The following is a 23,934-nucleotide window of genomic DNA, read 5'->3' as shown; positions in this document are numbered from 1 at the left end:
CCCGTCTGCTGGCGCTGGGTCGAAAGACCCAAGGACTTGGCCGTGACCCTGGAGTCCTTGAAGCGCTCCAGCGCGTGGTCCGCTTTGTCACCAAACAGGCGACTGCCATCAAATGGCATGTCCATGAGTGTATTTTGGACGTCTGGCGAGAAGTTGGCAGATCTCAGCCAAGCGTGTCGACGAATCACCACCGTCGTGGACATAGCCCGTCCCAGCGAGTCGGTCGTGTCCAGACCACAACGGATCGAGTACCGCGCCGCATCCCGGCCTTCAACTAAGGCCCGGGTGAGCTTGTCCCGCACTTCCTGGGGGCATTGCGGCAAACACTCCTCAACCGTATCCCACAAGGAGTGGGTGTAGCGGCCCAAGAGGCACGCGGTATTACAAGACCGCAGTCCAGCGCTCAAAGAGGAAAAGACCTTTTTACCAAATTGGTCATACCGCTTTGATTCCCGATCGGGCGGAGCCGACGGGAATGCGGACTGTGAAGTGGAGGCCTGGATCACCAGACTCTCCGGGGAGGGATGGGTGGATAGGAAGGCAGGGTCGTCCGAGCACGGACGGTGACGCCTGGAAACGTTCCGGTCAACCGGTGCACCGGAAGCGGGCCTGGACCAGGTGCCCAAAAGGACATCCGTCAGGGCCTCATTAAACGGCAGCAGAGGCTCCTGGGGGCATGACTGCGGTTTAAACACTTCGGTCAGAATGTTCGGCTTGACCTTCGCGACGGGGAGCTCAAGGCTCAGGGCCTTGGCAGCCCTCATCAGGACCACCGAATAGGCAGCACCTGCCTCAGACGCCACAGGGGTCGGGGAGACAAACCCAGTGTTGGGCGACTCGTCCAGACCACTGGCATCACCCAGATCACCTACCCAGTCCACATCATACTGACAGGCACGGGACAAAGGGTCCTCAGACCCCTCCCAACCCTCTCCATACTCGTCCTCATCATACCCATATTCTGGGTCGACGATATAGACATCGGGGTCAACGGGCCCCATCGGCGTCGGATCCGGCGTCGGCCGACGCCGGTCCGACTCCGCGTCCGGAGTCGGAGAGGGAACGGGGGTGGCGCCGCGTGGCGTCGGCGACCCGACGCCGGCCGGAACCGACGGCGGAGTCGCTGCACCGCGCGGAGGCGGAACCACGGGCTGGCCCAAAGGAACCGACGCCGGAGAGGCCGGTAGACCAGCCGGCGACGAACCTGAGGGACCCAGCGGCGCCGGGGCCGGAGCCACCGGTGGCGTCGGGGCAGAAGCACCCGAACCGCTCGGGCCCCCAGACGGGACCGACGGGCCCGCAGGCGCAGTAGGCCCCGCCGGAGACCTCGCCCTCATAGCAATGAGGAAGGCCTCGATCTCCTCACGCGACGCGCCTTCCCCAGGGACCGACGGGTATGGGGTAGACTGCGTCGGCGACCCACGCGGGGCCGCGGGGGTGGGGCCACCCGAGCCCCCGGCCGCATCACGCGGGCGTCGGGGGGAGTCGGGGGTGCGATGGCGACGCCCCGACTTCTTGTGGTGCTTACCTGACGAACCGGAGGAATGGTGGCGACTCCCGGAGCGCCCATGGCGGCTCCGCGATCGTTCCCTCGACCGCTCCCTCGACCTCCGACCGGACCGGGACCGCTCTCGACGCGGGGCCGACACTCGGAGCTCGAGAAGCTTGCGGGACCGCTCCCGCCTAGCTTTTCCAGTCAAGGCCCGACAGTCGACGCAGGACTCCACGTCGTGGTCCGCGCCCAGACACCGGAGGCAGAGTCGATGGTGGTCGGTGACAGACATCGTGCGGTCACACCCGTCACAATTCTTAAAACCGGGCATCCTACCGGCACCGTAGAAAGATTTAAGTTTTACAAACACTCGGTCAAAAGACCGGAGTACTGCTCTTCGGATCTGCGCTAACTGGCGCGGAAAAAAGAAGAACTGACGTCAGCGCGCGGAGGCGGCGTCTATATACTCCAGCGACGTCATCGCGGCGCACGACGCGGAGCCGCAGGGGACGCCTGCAGACGACGCCTACCGACGCGCAGGGGTACTGCTACGCAAAAGTTTCCGGATCCAGACTGACGCCTGGGGATATTCTAAGGTAAGGAATCTAATACTAACCTGTTTCTTTCAGATGTTCTTTTCTTTTGGAAGAGGGCTGGTTTCAGTAATAGATCTCCGTGACTCCGGGAAACGCGGCATCCACCTGATAGTGTGATTTTCTGGGCTAGGTACGTTGGGGTTTTGTACTGTATCGCTTTATGAGTGATACATGCCATTTTTAGTTGTATTCTTGCTTCGTAAGGCAGCCAGTTGAGCGCTTTCAGATGATGGGTGATGTGGTCGCATTTTGTTTGAGCCAGTTATGAGTTGTGGCCGCATTAAGACCGGCTTTTAGTGGTGCTTTTGAAATCTTGGGAAGACCGGCTAGGGTTGTACATCCGTACTCGATCCTCAAGATGATTAGTGCCTGGACTGCTGTTTTAAGGACTGAGTTATTTATGAAAGGTTTTAGTTTTCTGAGGTAGCTTAAACGGAAATTTGTTGCCATTGTGTTAATATGGGTTAGCATTTTCTGTTTTTTGTCAAGCATAATTCCCAGGGATTTGGTTGAATCTATGATCTTCGGAGTACAATCTAGCGCCGTTATCAATATGGACCACTCCGAGAAGGTCATAGCGCTTTTCCAGGGGGGGGGGGGGGGGGGGATAAAAAAGGAATTCAGTTCTTTGCGGGTTAAGCTTGAGGGGATTACTAGTTACCAATGGAAGGTTCTCTTTAGTGTCTGATTCATGATATCAACCTCTTCTGTCGATGTGATCTTGATGTAAAGCAGTGTATCTTCTGCGTACATGTGGAATGAGGTTTGATTGTCATAACATTTCTGCGAGTGGCTCTACGTACAGATTAGACAGAGAAGGGGATAAAGTTGAGCCCTGTGGTACTACAATAACATTTCTGGATGAATCAGATAAGTGTTTGGTTCACTATGAATTTTTGCGTTCTGTTCTCCAAGAACAAACTGAACCACTTTAGGACTGTGCCCTCTAAGCCCATCTTTATTTTCAGGCAATCTAGTATTTTAGCATGGTTTACAGTGTTGCATGCCGATGAGAGTTCGAGCAGGATTAGGAGACAGGCTTCGTTGCGGTCAAGGGCAAGTCGAGAGTCGTCCACGATGTGCAGAATTGCTGTTTCCATACAGTGTTTTGGACTAAATCCAGATTGGAAGTCATTCAGCAGTTTGAATTCAGAGATGTGTTGGCTCAGTTCTTGTACACATTTTTCCAGGACTTTGACTAGCATGGGAATATTCGTTACTGGTCTAAAATTGTTAGGGTCTGCGGTGTTCTCGGTTTCTTTAAGATTAGTGTGACTTGTCCTGTTTTTAGGCAGTCCGGTAGTTAGCCTTGTGATAGCGAAGCGTTAATAAACTTTTCCAAGAGGGGGATGAGCAAATGGTTTATTGTAGACCAACACTTTGCAGGTAGTGATTGTTTAGTTTTATGGTTGAGATCATCTTTGCAATATCTATGTCAATGAGAGGCTTGAATCTTAAAGCATTTTTAGGTTCAGTGGAGGTTCATCTTGAGGTGCTAATTATTAGAATGAACTTCAAATGCTCAGACAAATTTGCTCAATATTTGGTCTTGATACGTCATTTTTTTAAATGTTTGTAGGAGTCTAAGGAGGCACACTTTCATTCTTTATTTATAGCCAGATTGAAGGCTAAATCAAAACACCTGTAAAATGAATCCCAGGAAGGTCACTTCATACAGTGCGCTCTAAAGGACATGTGCTCAGTCTGCAGCATGGACTATCTGCACCTGTTACTTGCGTTTTTAGGTCTCGCGACCTATCAATGCGCGCAGGCGCATTGAGCGGAGCGAGAATTCATGTCGGCAATCCTCCTCAAACCACGGGCTTTCAGCCGCGGTTTTCTTTAAGTTCACGTGAATCACGTGATTAAACAAGCACGCGCATCGGCAGCATTTCTCCTGCACAAGGCTCGCAAAAGGCTCTCCTCCCTCCCCACATCAAAGGCATCAATCACCCTCCCACAGGCTTCCCCAGCACTGCACCGCCCCCTGCTTCACAGCCAGGCCATCTGTTCCCTGCCAGACCTCTCACACCTCCGTCACAGCATGCCTGTCCGTCTTATTTTTTTTTTAGGTCTAGCCTTCTCTTCTCTCTGCTCTCCCCTCAGGCGCCGTGACATACTTCAAAGGCTTATCACTTCACACGGCCGCAGGCCGTGCAACCAGAGCACTTCAGTTGGTGCGCAGCCCCCCTCCCAGCACATTCAGTTTCCCCGTGTTACCCAACTAGTCTGCTCAGTCATTTTTACTATGATGGCTTTCATGGTCTGCGATGTCTCCTCAGTTCTTCTTTTTTTTATACATTCAGTTTCCCCGTGTTACCTAACTAGTCTGCTCAGTCATTCAAACGGAATGTGTTTCCGAGCCAACATAAGTGCTGTTTCCACACTCCGAACTCTTAGTATTCAAATATACGCACAATTTATCTTCTACATCTTGATCTCTACATCTTAAAGCTTCTAGCGAGAATTCCCATTAGAAGTACATCTGTTATGACAGCATAAACACACTTCAGCCCGATGCAGTAACTATCGAGTGAAAACGTATTTGGCTCCTGACGACCATCTCAAGTGAATGATCAGCACAGACCACTGCTGTTCTTTAATCTTCTCGCTCAATCTCTCTCCCTCCCCAGCCAGCTTCCCCCAGGCCCCTGCTGCTTCACACCCTCATTGCAGCTCGGCCCCCTCCCATGCCCGCCGTGTCGCATTTCTCCTCCCCCCTCCCCTTCTCTGCCTTCCCTCCGTCTTGTTCACATTGCAGCTTAATTCATATGGGAAACGAAAAATAAAGCGACCATTACCAAATAACATTAAGTCATGAGAACTGCATTAGCCCAACAATACAGTTTTTATTAAATACACCAATTGCCAAGAAGCGAATCATCGAACGAACCAGTGAAACATTTCTCATCAGCCGGATCGGTTGCCACAGTAGGAATGTAAAAATATGAGGGCCAATGTTAACTGCTGCATGATGTAGTGTAGCCCTCATGTTCCACATAGCACTTAGCAAGCGCAGCGCTTCACGTGCTTGTAGTTACGGCTCATTTCATGGAAACAGAACCTAAGATCACAGGGCCTGAATTATTGATACAAAATTAAAGCTTCTAGCGAGAATTCCCATTAGAAGTACATCTGTTATGACAGCATAAACAACACACTTCAGCCCAATGCAGTAACTATCGAGTGAAAACGTATTTGGCTCCCGACGACCATCTCAAGTGAATTATCAGCACAGACCAATGCTGTTCTTCAATGTCCTCGCTCAATCTCTCTCTCTAAATCCATTCACCCTCTCTTATTTTCCCTCTCTCTACCTCCCTCTCTTCCGACTAGAAGCACCCCTGCGCCTGCTGCAATTATCATTGGGGAGCTGGGGGCGGGTAGCTAGAGACAAGGGGACCTTCTTCTGTTTGCACACAGTTCTTGTTGTTCCTTCGCACTTTTTTCTTCAAATAAGCGGTTTGTGGCCACCCCATTCCTAACTCTTAATCTTTGACAGCCTTCCCTCCTTCCAAATATTTGTTTTAATTATAACTTCCTGCCAATACAGCGAAAGTGTTCGGAAATAGAAAACACTGTGAAATATGCAATGACACAGCCCAATAAGAGCTTGCAAAGAAAACTGCTGTTTCTGCCTATTCCAGCAGGAAAGGAGTTTATACAGCAAAGACGAGCGAGTAGGCAGGATTCCGCGGTGTACATTATCTGGCAAAAAAGCGGCAGTCATGCGCGGGCGTCGGCGCGTGGTGAGGCAGCAGACAGGACAGTCCCCGGCCTTCCTTGAGCGCGAGGTGATGTGCAGGCGCTCGCGCAGCGCCTCAGCGAGCCACCAGCTGGCTGACGGCACGACAGTGCCGGTGAGGGGGCACCGCACACACTCCGAGGGACGGCGGACATCCGCTCTGCGCCGGCATTGGCAGTGCAATCTCGGTCACAAATTCCTGCAGACTCATGACAGTTTTATTACAGTACGGGGCCCGCAGCTCGAAAATATATTATAGCACTGAAAGAGGAGGTTCTAGTTTACTAGATGTAATAATATGAATATTTAAATATGCACTGTTCAATTCATTACATTTTTTTATGTTGATTTTGCTGGTATTGCGCATACTGAAGAATTAAATTGGTGCTCTGGAAGGGGCACAAAAATGGTATAAACTTCGAATGCAGTCACCGGAAATATAGCCGGACTGAACAGTACAAGCTGATAGGAGAGGCCGGTAATGGCGACAAGTAAATAAGAGCTTGCATAACTGTCGAGGGGGTCTACAGAGTTACAAAGGTCAGGACCCCGTCCATGAGCTGCAATAGCTAAGAGGATTCATATGTAGTGCCCCTAAGACACTCCCTGAGCAAATCACACTAACAGAAGTGGCATGCATTAAGTATAATAATATAGACAAAATAGGACGGCCATAAAAGAGGTGAAACATGGGCCTGCAGAAGAAAGGGACGAGTATCTTCAGTAATACCAGTGGAACTGTTTCCCATATGAAATAAAAGACAATCATTTGCAATGCAATATGTCTCGCATTTAAGTGAGTTTGAGCTATGGTCATTGTAAATGACAATGCCTTTATTTATGTTTTGGTTTTTAAAACAAAAATAAAAGGCATTGTTATTTGCAATTGTAATAGCTCCAACTTTCCTACTGCGAGACCTATTGGCAACGCCAGTGCTTGTTCAAAGATCTGGCGTACACAACATTGCAGGTCCAACATTTTCAATAGAGAAGATACAAGAGCCTTTACTGCCACCTACAGGTTTCCAAAGGAATCAGACAAAGGTTTTGGAAAACCGAGAAATTTAAATTTTAGCCTGTTAATGCTGAAGTTGCTGCAGGCCCGATAAGGTCTGCAGTTTGAAGACACCCTGCACTATACCTTCACACACAGCCAGAAGAACAATGACACCTATGAGGTCCAGGAAAGTATTTCAAAACACAGCACTACACATTTCTTTTATATGTGTTACAATTGGATATAAGAAAGGCTGTTTGCCCACTACTTTTTAAGCTTAGGAGGTAAAGACAGGGTAATCGGGTGAAACTAGGCAAATCAATTGCCTTACACCATTAACTGAAACACTTCCTTTATCTTTATATTCAATAATCATAAGTCAGGGTACAGTACCAACGGTCTTACATTGCTGACAATTATTTATAACAATTATGAAACAAATTGTGTCAATGCCTACGCAAGTGGTTACTAGTATTTCCCAATACATACCAAGGAAAATAAAGTGACAATCAAGTCAAATACAGACATCACTATGCGATTGCCACACATCAAGTTCCTCAAATAACAGCAGTTGGCACCAGAACTGTATGGACTGCAAAGGTCTTGGCTTTCCCTGCCAAGGCCATGACTCCGTACTCTAGCACCTAAACAGGTGATCAAGCAGCATCCGTCAGCAAATATGCTACTCTCCTTTTGGTGACATCCCACAGACACGAAAGTACACCCTGCAACTCGCTAGCATTCAGCGGACACCAACCAGCAGAGCACAACCAGGGAGAGGCCATCTAGTGTACCATACTGCTCCTTCACCACTTTAAGGAATTGTAACCTAGTGTTTGGTTGAAAAACAGGCTGCTCAATCTACTGTACAAGAAAACTTCGCCTACCTCACCCTCTCCAGATGTGAAGGGGCCATGATTGACCCACAGACATTGCTTACTTGAAAAACAAGGTTTGGGAACAGTTATTTGCCTCTTGAATGCGAAGCACTGTTTAAAGTCAGATATCAGAGACTTGCTTAGGTGTGAAAGCACGTTCAGAATTGAAAGAAGCGCACCAATATGCAAAGAATCAAGGAAAAGCAGTTGAAGCTTCAAATATTTACATCTGGGGAGCTCATAAACGTGGAGGAACTTTCTGCTTGCATTTTAGTTGCACCTAGTCAGTTGGTAGGTGCTACTACAAAAAAACGAAGAAAACCTCAAAACTGGGGAACAGTCAAAGTATTGTTCCCAGACGGATAAACTACCTAAATATACAATTTAACATTAATTGGTGTGGCCTACATTTAAAATAAAATTATTTCTTTGTGCATCATAGTCTAGTGTGTTCTGCAACACACACCTTACGTTTATGAAAATAAAGGTTTCCATGATGAAGAAATAAAAGCACAGATGCAAAGATGGTGAGTGCTTCACAAAATAAAACCAATAACTCACTAAACCAGCATTATGAAAAGGCAGAGCAACTTACCTTGTCTTTGCCAACAGCAAGACCAATGAGGCTGATGCATTCAATCGTCTTCCCTCTCAAAAGTCTGAGCTCTTTTTGAACAGCATTTTCAACAATGTGTTTAAGGGAAGGCATAAATAGGTCATAGTATGGGACAAACTTCTCCTCTGCTGTATCAGCAACGGAGGCAATTGAAGTAACAACCTGTTCAAGCACTAACTTTGTACCTTTTTGTATCAACTGAAAAAAACCAAAAAAAAACAGAAGAGCATCAGACAAGAAAGCTTTATAGTGTTGATTTCTGTGTTAAACGTTTCTGTGACAGCGCAACGGAACCACTGAAACCTAGGCTTACAATCATAAAGACAACAGGCTTGGCAAGAAACAGGTCTATTTATTAAAGCAGTAGGCATAGCAGTGGTCAGGCAGCACATAAGAAATGAACTGTAGCACAGGAAACCGTGCTAATTTTCAATATTGTCTAGCAAAGGCATAGACCAGTGTCAGCCATGGCACAGGCTGCCAGCAGAACCCAGACAATAGTGGCTCATGCCATTTCTGATATCATAATCGGTAAGGGCAACGATGCACACATCCTCTATATGAAAAAAATCACCAAAGATTGCTAGGAGGGTTATTTTTCTTAACTGGCTTGAAGTACCATTTTTCAGGCAATGCAAGGAGGCAGGTTGGTCTTTCTAGCGCCTAGACTATTATAAGCAGGTTGTTTTAAACTGCTTGTTTAAATGTACGGGTTATAGTACAGCCACGCAATTTCAGGATGACCAGAGGACAGTCAATTGCAAAGACCGCAGAATATAAATTAGACCCATCAATGGAATAACAAATCAAGTTTGAGCAGAAATTGGACAGCGAAGGATGCTACGCGACAGAAACCGAAGCCCAACTTACCTCCTGTAACTTAACCACCATGATAGAGTGCAGATGATTTACAAGATTATCTAGATATGGAACAAGCAGAGTCTTTGGACAGTCCTCCGTGAAGTTGATGAGGGCAGCAGCTGCATGTGCCTGAACACGAGGGTTGGCTTGATCTTCCATAGTCTGCAGAAGGGCTACAATTACCTGAAACATCACAATAATACAAGAATTACTAAAAAGATTATAATATGCTTTTCATAGAATTTCGATACAGAAAAGGGGGTGGTGATGAACAGAGTGTCTGAATTAAGCAGACCACTCTTACCCAGTCCAAAGATCAGGGCTTGATCCATCACCGTTATTTATCTCACTGCCCCATCCCAGCTCAGAACCTGGCTATATGCAAATTAGTCTGTCCCTGGCCCAGTGCATCATGGGAACAGGGCAGACCAAACTACCAAGCCAATTCTTCACCAGAAAGGAGACAAGCTACCGGGGACCGGTTTCTGGCATTTCAGCCTCTTCGGCCCGGCTTGCTTGAATCCTGATGGAGCAGTGAGAAAGGGACTCATGTCTGAGTATACCCTGCCACACCTATAGTGGCCAAAAACGATACAGAAAAGGGGGTGGTGATTAACATCCATCACCACCCCTTGTTGTAAATAATTTTGTCCACCCTAAGCGTGGAAGGGTATACTCAGATGTGAGTCCCTTGCTCATTGCACCATCAGGATTCAAGCAAGCCGGGCCGAAGACGGCTGAAATGCCAGAAACCGGTCCCCGGAAGCTTGTTTCCTTCCCAGTGTAAGTATTGGCTTTTGTAGTCTGGTCTGCCCTGTTCCCATGATGCACTGGGCCAGGGACAGACTAATTTGCATACAGCTAGGTTCTGAAACTGGGATGGTGCAATGAGCTAAAAAACGGTGTTGGATCCAGCCCTGATCTCTTGACTGGGTGAGAGTATTCTGCTTAATTCAGAGACTCTGTCCATCACCACCCCTTGTTGTAAATAATTTCATAGAATTTCAGCACAATGCAGGGTCCAAGTCATTGCTTTAAGAATGAAATATGATCCACTGGTCCCTGCTCATGGTTTCTGTTATACTTAATGCGGACTTAGTCTGACTCTACAAGGAGTGCTCCAAGATTGCATGAGTTTCAACAACAGCTCTACAGGTGACAGAGCACCAAAACTGCAACCCACCATAGTAGAGGGTGACGGGTTACCCACTGTACCAGGCAATGGGGCAACTGGCGGTTTATGAGACTACGATAGTATCAGGGGCACAGGCCTCAATGGTCCTGGAGTGTTTCAGACTAAAATTGTATGCCTGGTGCCCTCTGATGCTATTTCCACAATGTGACTAGATTGTTTCTGGTTGTCTTTATCCACAGTCGATGTGACATCCTGAAAGGTTTTAGTTACCCTTGTCCCTGCCCCAAAACTATCTGCCAAATAGGCTAAGAGGGAGGTAGAAAAAAACATCATGACCTTGTTAAACCAGTACCTTCTACACTGAATTCTACCCGCAGCTTCAATTTCCGGTCTCATTCTGGCCATAAAAACTAAGGAAACAAAATAGTCTAACAGAACTTGATAAACTGTATTTGCACACCCTGCTGACCGGATGTTTACTAGTTAGCATTCTGCTTGGATGTAGTAGTTTAGCCAAAAATCCAAAAGCTAAAATACAAAGCAGCTCCCTTTGGCGAGTTACCACTCTAGGTTGTGAGGATGAGCAAACAAGGCTTACGTTACGAGGTGTAAGGGGTTAAAAGATGGACACAGCTGGATACTCTTGAAATACTTCAATGTCCTGTCACTACTATGAAGAGAAATATCACTTATTTACAGTTTTGTGGATAGAATTGGTTGAATTAAAATATATGATAAAATCAAGGTGCAAGCTAGTTCAGTGGTCAAAAAGCCGCCAACATTTTTTTGGCGGTTCCTCCAAGCTGGATATAGCCAATACCTTGTGGGGCTGCACACTGTTGAACCGTAAATTTCTGACCCAACCAAGTCCCTTTTTCACAAGGCCTTTCCCCCAGCAAGGATTTGTCTCTTTGATAAGGATAGGAAGACGTACCTCTGGGTGACGTATATGTACTGATGCAACCTTTCATTATCAGGCTGGACAACTAGGGGACTGAAGTCTTATCCGCCATTTCCAATAACCAAGTCTCCAAAGAACTAAAGGCCTAAAAACACACCACAGCCACCCAAATAAAGTCAGTGCCATTCGAGATCCAGTGTTCAATAAATAGTGAGAGGGGGTCTTGTCACAGATATTCCTGTCATATTTCCCAAGCGCTTTCTAGCCAATTCAACTGTACTACACGTAGGGTACAGTTTTTTCAAATTAGAGACACAGCCACACAGCAGATATTTTAAATTTATTTTTAAACCTGAAATAAATTAAAATGTACAATCCCACCATGATAATTTTCTGTTTATGAACAAAACACCCACTGTTTTAAGATGTTGCAAGAGAATGGAGAAAAGAAGGGAAAGGCCAGTTTCTAAAAATACATACTTAAATGTGCCTCCTCCTTACGTTCAAAATCGACAGCCATCTACGGACCGGGATAGGCCACAATATAATTTTATTTATAATTGTCCCATGGCCATATTTTCACTCGGTTCAAAAAAGCTCGCAGCGTGAGGAATTGACAATGGATGGTCCCTTACCTTTTCATGGAATTTCTTTTGAAAACCAGGTGCAAAGTCAGTTGCCATTTGTCCAACAGCATTGCAGGCTGCATACCTCACTCTTGGGTGCTGAAAAACAGTTTTCATACTAATTACGAATAAACACAAAACTTTAGAAAGAGAGAAAATTACAAATATATTTAATCTTACAGCATCCTGTAGGAAAAGCAAGACAAAGTTTACTATCTCGCTGAGAATTCCTTCCATTTGCTGATGGCAACCTTCTCCGATAGCTGACAAGGCCATTAGACCAGCGTGCCTGTACTTCCAGTCAGCTGCAAGTAAACAGATGTGAAAAAAGGTTCATGGATCAACTAAGCGGTCAGTAAAATGCAATAAATACTTTTAATATGTCAACTCAAACTCTTTAAGCTACTTGGGTCTCTTTTGGGATCCTGGGGCAGAATGCCAAGTAGCTCCTACCTATTACTTGTATCCCAGGGCAATCAATACCACTTCACTCCATTTGGATAACAAAACTAATCTATTTAGCCACTGGACCTTAGGGGTACCAAAGTTAAGCATCAGGGACTGACAAAGGTTCTGGAGGATTAAAAACACATTAACAGCAGACCAGTAAATAGCAAACAAACTATGTCCACTAAAAGCTGTAACTCAATAAAAACCGCTGTAGTAAAATGTAGATATTGTAAGATACTTATTAGGACCAATATAAAAATGCATACCCGTCACCTATGATCAATGTTCTACAATGGCCTGTGACTGGCTGTTGTCAGACTGCTTTGGGACTCTTGCTTTGCTCCTCAGACTGTGAACATACATAAAGATATAAAGTATTCAGCTATGCAAGATTAGTGTGCCCTCCACTCTAGCACCCAAGATGGACAAGGAAGAGGTACAAGAGCCCCACATTGTACTTTCCACAGACTAGCACAAGAAAAGAATAGAGCGTCTTGGCCCAAATCTGTGGTGGCATCTCCTTCACAAAACGAAAAGATGGCGTTTGAGGGTGCTTGTTCCTGCAAAGCAGATGTTCAGTTATAGCAAGCTAAGCAGGATCCGGTAGCCTGAATTCTGCAGGATGTCATCCATAAAGGAAACATCTCAGTCTTTCAAGGAATCTAATGAAGGGAGAGCAAGCACAGACCAAGAAATGGGCAGGGACACCAAAACTTAAGGGTCTCTTATTTCAAAAGGCACTGGTCATGATCAGGCTTTGCCAATGGCGCCCAGGTGACTGGCCACCCACTGTACCCAAATGCTCACCCAGTTCACATTGAGAGGTGGGCTTTAAGGTGAGGTTACAATCAGGATGTGTTAATTACTTTATCGATGGAAGCATTCAGAATATAGATGGTTCAAATGGATCAAGATGAGCCATATCCAAAATAACACAATCATAAGGCAGACTGAAAAGAAAAAATATGTTAATCAGTGGCAGGATGGTGACCCATACGTGCACCTTAAGGTTATGGGATATGTCTGGGACAGTCCAGACGGACAGATGTGAAAGTGTAAATATGTCTTTTGAAACCTAAATGATGCACTCTTTGGCATCGGATGCTAGGCGGCATGGCTCAAAAGGTTCCTGAGTCAGACTATTGTAAATTCAATACAGGGGAAAGCTCCTTTTCTACGCTATTCAAAGAAGCAAGATGCATAGTCCAAGGCATAAGGGAGTTACTGACAAGGCTCCTGCCTTGGGCAATAATCTCATCACTAGAGTACAAAGATCTAATGAAGTAGGAGTTACTGCCTTAATGGGGGCAAGAATTTATTCCAAGGTGGATTACAGAAGTGAAGCACAAGCCAACAACCAAAGTGCAAGAATAGTTGGAAGTCAAAATATTTCTCCAATCGGAATAAAGTACATCATGTGGGGGGGGGGGTTCCAAGCAGGTACATTATGTCAATCCCATCCAAAGTGGTCTAAACTGGTTGTGTTCGAACCAGAAAGAGTGCAAAATACAGGAAAAGGAAAGTGTGTTTTACTAGAGGGAAAGGAATATGCTTATTTATTTATTTTATTCAAAGTTTTATATAGCGCGAACAGGATCCTTACAGATATCAGAGCGCTTCACAAAGACAGTGTAGGGGCAGTAGGAGTCAACAGAGATACTGGGAACAGTATAAAAGTCAATAACATGGTGATAACATGGGTAAAGCAACAATAACATGGTGACAATAACAATAACAATAAGATGGTAATAACATGGATAATAAAAAGCATACATAAAACCAATCCATATACAATCAGGTAGGGAAGTAATATAGGACAGTACAAGTCATTGATCCCAATACAGAGGTGTTCAGGTGGATCAGTAAACCAACGTGTATCATATCTTGGTCGATAGTAAGAGAGTAGCGTAGTAGTGCCACTCTACAGGTAAAGTGTAGTGCCAAGGGATAGGGTGAGCAGTGATACAATGCGGAGTCTCTGAACCAACATCTATGGCGATCAGGAGATCTTGGCCAGAAGGATGGTTTTCACCTCTTTCTTGAAGAGTGCCGTGGAGGAGATCAGCCTGGTTTCAGGCGGGAGCGCATTCCAGATCCTGGGTGCCATTCCTGAGAAGGAGCGCTTGTAAGTTTTCGCTTTCCGGAATCTACGAGGTTTCAGGAGTAGATTTTTTGTGCTCCTATTGGTTCTCGAGCCTCCTGATATAGACAGCTTTTGAGCGAGGTAGTTGGGTGCCTTGTGGTGCACGGCCGCGTGTGTCATAACTGCAATTTTTAGCTGTATTCTGGCTTCAAAAGGCAGCCATTTTAGAGACTTTAAGTCTGGGGATATGTGGGAATGCTTTCTAGAGCCAGTAATGAGTCTCGCGGCAGCGTTCAGGGAGGCTCTTAAGGGTGCTGTTGTGGATAGCGGGAGACCGCTGAGGGCCGCAATTCCGTAGTCAATTCGAGGGATGACTAAAGCTTGTACAGCAGTTTGGAAGTCTTTGGCCGGGAGGAAGGGTTTAATTTTCCTCAGTGTGTTAATTTGGAAATTGGCTGCTTTAGTGGCTTTGCTGACGTGCTGCTGCATGTTGAGCTTGGCGTCGAGTGTGATGCCTAGGGATTTCGCCGAGTCCACGATGGTAGGTTGGACATTGAGTGCTGTTAGGTTGTTGAGCCAGGTTTGGGTGGAGGACGTTTTCGCCGGGGGTGAGATGAGTAGGAACTCAGTTTTCAGCGCGTTTAGTTTGAGGTGATTATTGGCCAGCCAAGATTGGGTGTTAATAAGCGTGGAATTCAGATGTTTGATATCTTCCGGGGATTGTAACTTTAGATAGAGTTGTGTGTCGTCGGCGTACATATGGAATTGAACATTGGATGCTTGAAGCAAGGTGGCGAGCGGTTCCATAACGAGGTTGAACAGTGTAGGGGAGAGGGTGGATCCTTGTGGCACACCTAGATCTGCAGGCATAGGTGTAGATAGCACATTGTCGATCTTGAACCTCTGAGACCGATTGTGAAGGAAGGACGAAAACCACTTGAGAACAGTTCCCGATAGCCCCATTCGAGTATTTAGCAGCTCCAGCAAGTTCTCATGTTTGACCGTGTCAAATGCTGACGAGAGGTCAAGAAGGATGAGGAGGCAGGACTCATTGCGATCCAGAATTTGGAGGGCGTCATCAATTATGTGTGTCATAGCTGTTTCCGTGCTATGTTTCGCTCTGAAACCTGATTGATGAGGGTTGAGGAGGTCAAATTGATCAATGTGTTTTGTTAGTTGGAGTTGGACACATTTCTCCAGCAGTTTGGCCAGGGTGGGGATATTGGTGATGGGCCGATAGTTGTTTAGGTCAGACGGATCAGCAGTAGGTTTCTTGAGTATAGGCGTGACTTGCCCCACCTTAAGGGAGTCTGGAATGTGGCCTTGCTGCAAAGAGCTGTTGATGATCTTGGTCCAGAGAGGGAGGAGCAAGGGGGTAAAGTCTTTTACAGCATTAGCAGGTAGAGGGTCTGTGAGGTGATTAGAGGGCTTCAAGGTGCAGAGCAGTTTGTGTATTGCTTCTTCCGAATAGGTATCGAAGTACTGCCAGGATGCCTTGTTTTTAGGTTGAGTGTCTGCCATTCTGGTGTGGTTGGGGTATCGGCTTACATCCATGATGAGGTCATTTCTTATGTTGTCAGTCTTTAGTTTAAAGAAAGCAGAGAAGGCTTCACATTTGTTGTGCTGTTTGATTGTGTGGGTTGTGCCTTTGTTTGGGTCTGGATTAGCTCGAACAGTTTTCTTGGCCTGTTCTTCGCTTGGTCCAACTGGCGGCTGAAGAAGTCCGACTTTGTGCGCTTTATATTCCTAAAGTAGACATTTCTCTTGTTCTTAAGCTTTTTGAGATGCAGTGCTGAAGGGTCCGATCTCCAGGTGCGCTCTGCCATTCGCATATTACGCCTCTCATCATTGAGTCTGTCATCATACCAGGGGTTAGAGATTTTGGTGGAGACTCTCTTCAGTTGCAAAGGGGCGACTTCATTGACTATTGTATTCATAGAGTCAAGGTAGTGGTCAGTTAGTGATTGAACATCTGAGGCACCTGAAGGGGGAAGGAGGAGGTTGCCGATGTGGGGTGGTAGGGTTGAGGGGTTAAGATTCTTCAGATCCCTTTTCCATATTTTGGATTTGATTGGTTGAGTAGGGTTAGGTTTAACTTTTTCGTTGATAAAGAAGGTGATAATGTGGTGATCTGACCAATCACAGGGTAGAATCGCCTCCAGTTGAATAGCGTTCTCTTTGGCAATGATGAGATCGAGAATCGCGCCTTTGTCGTGTGTTGGTTTATCGCATAATTGGCTGAGGTCAAGCGCATTGAGGAACGATTTGAGGCTATTCACCACGGTGTCTTTCTGATCGTTCCAGTGGAGATTGAAGTCCCCCAGGTAGACTTGAGTGGTCTGCCGACCGGCATTGGAAGTGATCATGTCCATGAGTTGTTGGGAGAATATGAGATTGTCACCAGGCGGGTGATAGATGAGATGTAAAGCACAGACTTGTTTGCCCTCACTGGTGATGTCGAGGCAGAGGAGTTCACAGGAGGAAAGGGACGGGGAGGTGACTTGAGTAACGGAGAGGTTGCTCCTAAAGATGCATGCAATTCCCCCGCCCGTCTTGCCAGGAGACCTGTCCAGCCTAATGATGTGATAATTGGGGGGGACTAGTATGTCCATAATCGGGGTAGAGGCTTCAGTGAGCCACGTTTCCGTTAGAATGGCTAGGTCCAGATCCCTTTCTGAGACGAGATCCGCGATGTCGGAGGAATGTCTCTGGGCCGATCTGCAGTTTAGTAGGATGCATTTGAGTTTGGGAGAGAGTAGGGTGGTCGAGCTATCTAATGTGAGGTGAACTTTTCTGAGGTTGTTAGGGACGGAGCCTCTGTTGTTGAGTGTTGGGAGCCTCCGAGTGTTTGTAAGAATTGTGGGTATGGTGATGTGTGAGTTGGAAAAGTCTTTTACCGGACCTGGGCCATAAGAGTGAAGGAGAGAGCATAGGTCGCGGTCCGACAAGGGGTTGAGAACACGACGGGGGCGGTGGGAGTTATTGCGAACGGGGATAGTAGGCCATTGCTTGTGTCGTCGGGGGCGAGGGTATGTAGGGAGGGTGCGTCGTTTGTAGGGTAGTGGGATGGTGCGAGGTAGACTGGGCTGTGAGGAGAGGAGGTCTTTGATAGCGTGGACTTCTTTTTTGATTTGTAAGATTTCCTCTTTGACTTGTTGGAGGGTGGATAAAGTCAGGTCAGGGGGGTCATTGGGGAAGGTGTTGGTGGAGAGGGCCGTTGGTGAGTGATTGAATGGTGATCTGGGGGGCAGGCAGGGTATCAGGGGGGGGGTATACTGGCGTTGTTGAGGGGTTTAGCGGTGCTAAAGGGTGGGATGGTATTCAAAGTGTGAACGTGTTTGTGGGCGAGGGGTGTGGGTGATGTAGGTGAGACAGGCGGTGGGTGGGGAGCATAGGTAGTGACTTCAGTGGAAGACGGTGCCGGTGAGTAGAAGAGTGAGTGGAGGCTGAAGACGGTGGGGGAGACAGGAGGGTAGTGAGGGCTGAGAATAGGAGGTGGGAGAGAGGGGGAAGCTAAGGTGAGAGAGGAGGTATGTTCTGTATCGTTTGTTGGGAGGGGGGTAGCGTTGTGAGTGGGAGTGGGGAGGGAGCAGGGACGGGAGAGGTGTCTGCCGTGGGGGGGATGGGGGGGGATAGGTGGATAAACTCCGAGTGATGGTGTGTGCAGATGTAGGCGTGTTGTGGGTGGGAGTTGTTGTGTCAGGTGTGAGAGATTTGTGGTTGGGAGTGGGGAGGGAGATGGGGAGGGAGAGGTGTCTGTCATGAGGGGGCTGGGATGGGGGGTGGATAAACTTTGGGCGGTGGCTTGTTCAGATGGTGGTGTGTTGTGGGTGGGGGGTTGGGAGGATAAACATTGGGCGGTGGCTTGTTCAGATGGTGGTGTGTTGTGGGTGGGGGATGCTCTGTCCGGGGGGAGAGGGATGGAGGGGGTATGGGTGGGGATAAGCAGGGTCATGTTAGAGGGGCTGCTAGTATGTGCAGTGGAGATAATTGTGACTGTCTTTGGGGAGTGGGGGGCGTTAACAGCAGGTGGGCCATTTACTAGGGTGCTGGGGGTAGAGGTGTGGTAGGTGGTGGCTGCGACGTCAGGGGAGATAGTGCTGACGGAGTTCTGGGTGGGGGTCAGCAGCTTGGAGAGGTGCTCTTTGAACTTGGGGAGCAGGTTGTCTAGTAATTCCAGGTGCTTGTCTGCGGATTGGATTAGGACAATCCCGTTATTGTATATAGTAATGGTAGACCTGCCAGGGAAGAGGTGGGAAGGTGTGATGGTGAGAATTAGGCCATGAGGTGTTTTCCTGGTGGTGGAGACTGTGAGTAGGGATAGGAAAGTTTTTCTCCATTGGGCTCTGCGTGCGGTGTGGAAGATGATATCGGTATTCAGGGCTCCATTGCACGGTGAGAAGTAGGTGTCGGCAAAGGGTGTTTCAGGGTGCGACCTCAAGAAGTTGTGTTTAAAACGCTTAGTGGCATTTTTGGAGAGAGGAGTGGGGGGGTAGTTAATTCTAAAAGTGTGCTTGCCGCTGAGCTCCATTTTAGAGAGGCTGTGGCGATAGGTGTAGGAAATGGGACGGTAGTACAAGCTGTCGTCCGCTAGTTATAGGGCCGTGGGGGACACCAGTGAGTGATCAGAAGTATAAGAGGTAGAAGTCAGTGTGATCCCCGAACAGACAGTGCGTAGGTGCAGCTTACCAAATGTATCCTATGTACGAGGAAGCAGTCAGTTTACACCGTGTAGCCAACTATGAAAGGTAGGACCGATTAGGTGGAAGCCAAGTTACATATTAGCATTTACGATGTAACAGCAGTGTAGTCTAGGCGTAGAAAGTGGCTGGGTGCAGTTTACATGACAGAGCGAGGTGTATGAGGTAGTAATAGTCAGTGCAATATCGTGAGGTAGCTTACATCGAAAACCCAACAAATAAATAAATGCGGTAGCGGACAGTGAGTGAAGGGGGTAGAGGTGAGATAAGTGCAGCTTGCCGCAGCGGACAGTGGGTGATGGGGATAGAGGTGAGATATGTGCAGCTTGCCACAAGTAAATATAACAAGTATAAGTACAACAAATGTGTATACTAGAGTAGAAAACAAAATAGAGAGATAAACTAAAATAAAATAACAGATCCAATACTGCAATACAAGGCAGGAACTTAATTACAGTGCTTAGATGCAGAGCTATGTAGATAGTCAGTTCTTATGACCTGTGCACTGGGCAGTGAGAGTGACTAGTCCATGATGGCCGCCGAAGAAGGTGAAATAGTAGTCAAATATGGCCGCCAAATAGGGGCCAAGAACAGATGCTACTTACCATGCTACTTTCTATGCCAAGAACAGATGCTACTTACCAGTATGCATCTGTTCTTGGCATAGAGGGCTGCAGAGTGGTACATTTATGAATAGATCGCCATCTGGTGTTGGGCTCGGATGATTGCACTTTGTTTTTCTTCTGGAGAAGTCTTTGTCGTCATAGGTGACTCCTCCTCTCGGTGTTAGTGCGCATGGGCATCGGCTCCATCCTTAGATTGTTTTGCCATAGTAGGGTTAGATGGAGTAGTGTAGTGTAGTACATAAAGATATGCCCATGTAAATGTATCTAAATAAGATAATGTTGGGACAGACACAGGTTTCCGGGGAGGCAGGGAGGGCATGTACCACTCTGCAGCCCTCTATGCCAAGAACAGATGCATACTGGTAAGTAGCATATTCCGTTCGAGGCATATGGGCTGCAGATGGTACATTTATGAATAGATTGTAAAGCAGTTACCTCCCTAGCGGTGGTCACCAGTGTCTGTCGCAACTGTTTGAAATAGAGTTTTTAATACAGCTTGGCCCACTCTGGCTTGTTGTGCAGCCTGTACATCAACACAGTAGTGCTTTGTGAATGTATGTGGTGTAGACCAAGTTGCTGCTCTACATATGTCATCTAGGGGAATGTTCCCTAAGAATGCCATAGATGCTCCTAGTTTTCGTGTAGAATGAGCTCTAGGAGGAACAGTTAATGTTCTCTTTGCTTTAATGTAACATATTTGTATACATCTTACAATCCATCTTGCGATACCTGCTTTAGAGATAGGATTGCCCTTATGTGTTGGGGAAAATGCTACAAATAGTTGTTTAGTTTTCCTGAAGTCTTGTGTTCTTTCTATGTAGTACAAAATGGCTCTTTTAACATCTAGTGTATGTAGAGCCCTTTCTGCCACCGTCTGTGGCTTTGGAAAGAAGACTGGTAATTCGACTGGCTGATTGATGTGGAATGCTGAAATTACTTTAGGCAAGAACTTTGGGTTTGTTCTAAGAACCACTTTATTCTGGTGTACCTGTAGGAATGGTTCTTGTATTGTCAATGCCTGTAATTCACTTACTCTTCTGAGTGAGGTAATGGCTATAAGGAAGGCCACCTTCCATGTCAGGAATTGTATTTCGCACCTATGCATAGGTTCGAAGGGTGGCCCCATTAGTCTGGTGAGTACTACGTTGAGGTTCCAGACTGGGGAAGGTGGTAATCTTGGTGGAATGACTCTTTTAAGACCTTCCATGAATGCTTTTATCGCTGGTACTCTGAACAGTGATATGCGCTGCCTGTTTTGTAGGTATGCTGCTATAGCTGCTAGATGTACTCTGATAGATGTGTACGCTAGATTACATTGCTGTAAGTGTAGTAAGTAGCAAATAATCTCCCTTGTTGATACGTCCAGAGGGTTGATATTGTTATTAGTACAGTGTATAGCAAACCTCTTCCACTTAGCTGCATAGCATGCTCTGGTGGTTGGACGTCTCGCTTGTTTAATTATCTCCATGCAATTTGGGGGGAAATCTAAGTACCCAAATTCTAGGATTTCAGGAGCCAGATCGCTAAGTTCAATTGAGTTGGATCTGGGTGCATTATTTCTCCATGGTTCTGTGTAAGGTGCATGGGTAGAATTCGTAGCTTTTGATGTGGCACTTGTGAGAGTTGCAAGAGCGTGGTGAACCACGGCTGTCTTGCCCACGTGGGTGCTACTAGTATCATGGTCATTGAATGTTGTTGCAGTTTCCTGACCACTAATGGGATTAGTGGGAGAGGGGGAAAAGCGTATGCAAATTTGTTGGACCAATTTATCCATAACGCATTGCCCTGCGACAGGTGATGTGGGTACCTGGACGCGAAGCTTTGGCATTTTGCGTTCTGATGAGTGGCAAATAGGTCTATCTCTGGTTGTCCCCATCTTTGGAAGAATGGGTGCAGTATTTGTTGGTGCAGTTCCCATTCGTGTATTTGTTCCGACTGTCTGCTTAAGATGTCTGCTATCTGGTTTTGGACTCCTGGTAGGTGTTCGGCTAACAGATAGATGTTTTGAGGAACGGCCCATCTCCAAATTTCCTGTGCTAGTCTGGATAATTGGAGAGAGTGCGTCCCCCCCTGTTTTTGAATATAATACATTGCTGTCATGTTGTCTGTTCTGATCAGGACTGCTTTGTTGATAACATGTATCTGGAAGGCTTTCAATGCTAGAAACACTGCCAGTAATTCTAGATAGTTGATGTGCAGTGTTCTTTCCTGCACACTCCACCTTCCTTGTACTGTGTACTTGTCCATATGTGCTCCCCATCCGGTGAGCGATGCGTCTGCTGTTATTGTCACCTGTGGAATTGGCTCTAGGAACGACCGCCCCTTGGTAATGTTTGTTCTGTTCCACCACTTCAGAGAGCGGTGTGTGCGGTCGTCTACCAACACCAGATCCGTAATCTGCCCTTGAGCCTGATTCCACTGTGTCGCTAAGCATTCTTGTAGCGGACGCATTTGTAGTTTGGCATATGGTATTAGCAGTATGCAGGATGACATCATGCCTAATAGCTGCATGAACACTCTTGCTGTTAGTGAGTGTTGTGGCTGAAATCTCTGAATGATTGTAAGCATTGTTTGGACCCTGACTGGGTTGGGGTACACTTTGGCTTTTTCTGTGTCTATAGTAGCCCCCAGATATTGTTGAACCTTGTTTGGTTGTAGGTGTGACTTTGTGTAGTTCACCGTGAACCCTAGCTGGTGTAGTAGCTGAATTGTCTTTTGTGTGTTTTGCAGACACTCCTCTTGCGACCTGGCTTTTATTAGCCAGTCGTCCAAGTATGGGAAGACATGAATTTGTTGTCTTCTTAGGTGAGCTGCTACCACTGCCAGGCATTTTGTGAACACTCTTGGTGCCGTTGTGACACCAAATGGAAGGACTTTGAACTGATAATGTTGTCCTTCTACCACAAACCTGAGGTATTTCCTGTGGGCTTTGTGAATAGGGATGTGAAAGTAAGCGTCTTTTAGATCCAGTGTAGAAAGAAAGTCCCCTTTCTTCAGTAAAGGAAGTACTTGTTGGAGCGTGACCATGTGGAAATGTTCCGAATTTATGTATGCGTTGAGAGGTCTTAGGTCCAGTATTGGCCTTAGAGACCCGTCCTTTTTGGGAATTAGGAAGTATAGGGAGTATACTCCTGTTCCCTGTTGGTGCTGTGGAACCTTCTCTATGGCATGCTTTTCTAGCAGTGAGATTACTTCCTGTTTTAATAGTGTCAGGTGATCTTGTTTCATTGGACGCTGTTTGGGGGGGATGTTTGGTGGGGTAGCTGTGAGTTCTAGGCAATAACCATGTTGGATAATTTGTCTTACCCACTTGTCTGACGTGATGTTTTCCCAGACAGGTAGGAACTGTGATAGGCGTCCCCCTACCGGTGTTATATGGTCTGGGGGAAGCTCTATGAAGTCACTGTTTTGGGGTTGGAGAGTTGCGGTTGTTGTTGTTTCCGCGACCTCTACCCTTGTTGTGGTTACCCCTGTATCCACCTCTAGAATTACCTCTGGGTGATGTAGGTGTAAAAGAGGTTTGCTGTTGGTTTGTACCTGTATTTTTGGATCCTCCTCTATAGGTGGATCTACGAAAGGAACCTCTTTGTGTCGGCTGTTGAAATGCTCCCATTGATTAAGCGTTTCTGTATCCTTCATCTTTTCTAGGGCCTCATCTGTCCCTGTGCCGAAAAGTGTTTTCCCATCAAAAGGTTGGTTCAGTAACGATGTTTGTACCTCTTGTTTGAACCCTGATACTCTGAGCCATGCATGTCTCCTTAACATGATGCTTGTGTTTGTCGACCTTGCCGCAGTTTCTGCCGCGTCTAGGGCGCACTTTATTGAAGTGTTAGTAATTAACTTCCCTTCTTGTATAAGTTGATCTGCCCTCTTTTGATGTTCTTTAGGGAGATGTTTGATGAGTGTTTCTAACTCATCATAATGCGCTCTGTCATACCTTGCAAGTAGTGCTTGTGTATTAGCTATGCGCCAACTGTTTGCCGCTTGAGATGCTACTCTCTTGCCAGAGGCATCTATTAGTTTAGACTCTTTGTCAGGAGGTGGAGCTTCTCCTGTAGATAAAGAGTTTGCTCTCTTGCGAGCGTTTGTGACCACTAGTGAGTCTAGAGGAATTTGCCCCTTAATGTATATTGGGTCTTTTGGAGCTGCCCTATATTTTTTATCAATTCTTGGGTTCAATACCCTAGCCCTCACTGGGTCTTTGAATATCTCTGATGTATGACTGAGA

General features: G+C 46.7%; 1 protein-coding gene across 1 annotated transcript in view; it reads right to left on the bottom strand.

Moving 5' to 3' along the window:
- IPO5 (importin 5) overlaps positions 1 to 23,934 on the bottom strand; it is a 446,703-nt gene that overhangs the window by 264,675 nt on the left and 158,094 nt on the right. Inside the window, exons 11-14 of the mRNA XM_078657510.1 lie at positions 12,028 to 12,152; positions 11,857 to 11,946; positions 9,195 to 9,368; positions 8,304 to 8,522 (exon numbers count right to left, since the gene is read on the bottom strand). Coding sequence (XP_078513636.1) covers positions 8,304 to 8,522; positions 9,195 to 9,368; positions 11,857 to 11,946; positions 12,028 to 12,152 — 608 coding nt within the window. The remainder of the gene's footprint in view (positions 1 to 8,303; positions 8,523 to 9,194; positions 9,369 to 11,856; positions 11,947 to 12,027; positions 12,153 to 23,934) is intronic.

This window comes from Lissotriton helveticus, chromosome 8 (genome assembly GCF_964261635.1).
Source record: "Lissotriton helveticus chromosome 8, aLisHel1.1, whole genome shotgun sequence".
In the NCBI taxonomy this organism is placed as follows: Eukaryota; Metazoa; Chordata; class Amphibia; order Caudata; family Salamandridae; genus Lissotriton; species Lissotriton helveticus.
The sequence above is the reverse complement of the archived record's forward strand: the minus strand, read 5'-3'. Positions and strand labels throughout refer to the sequence as shown.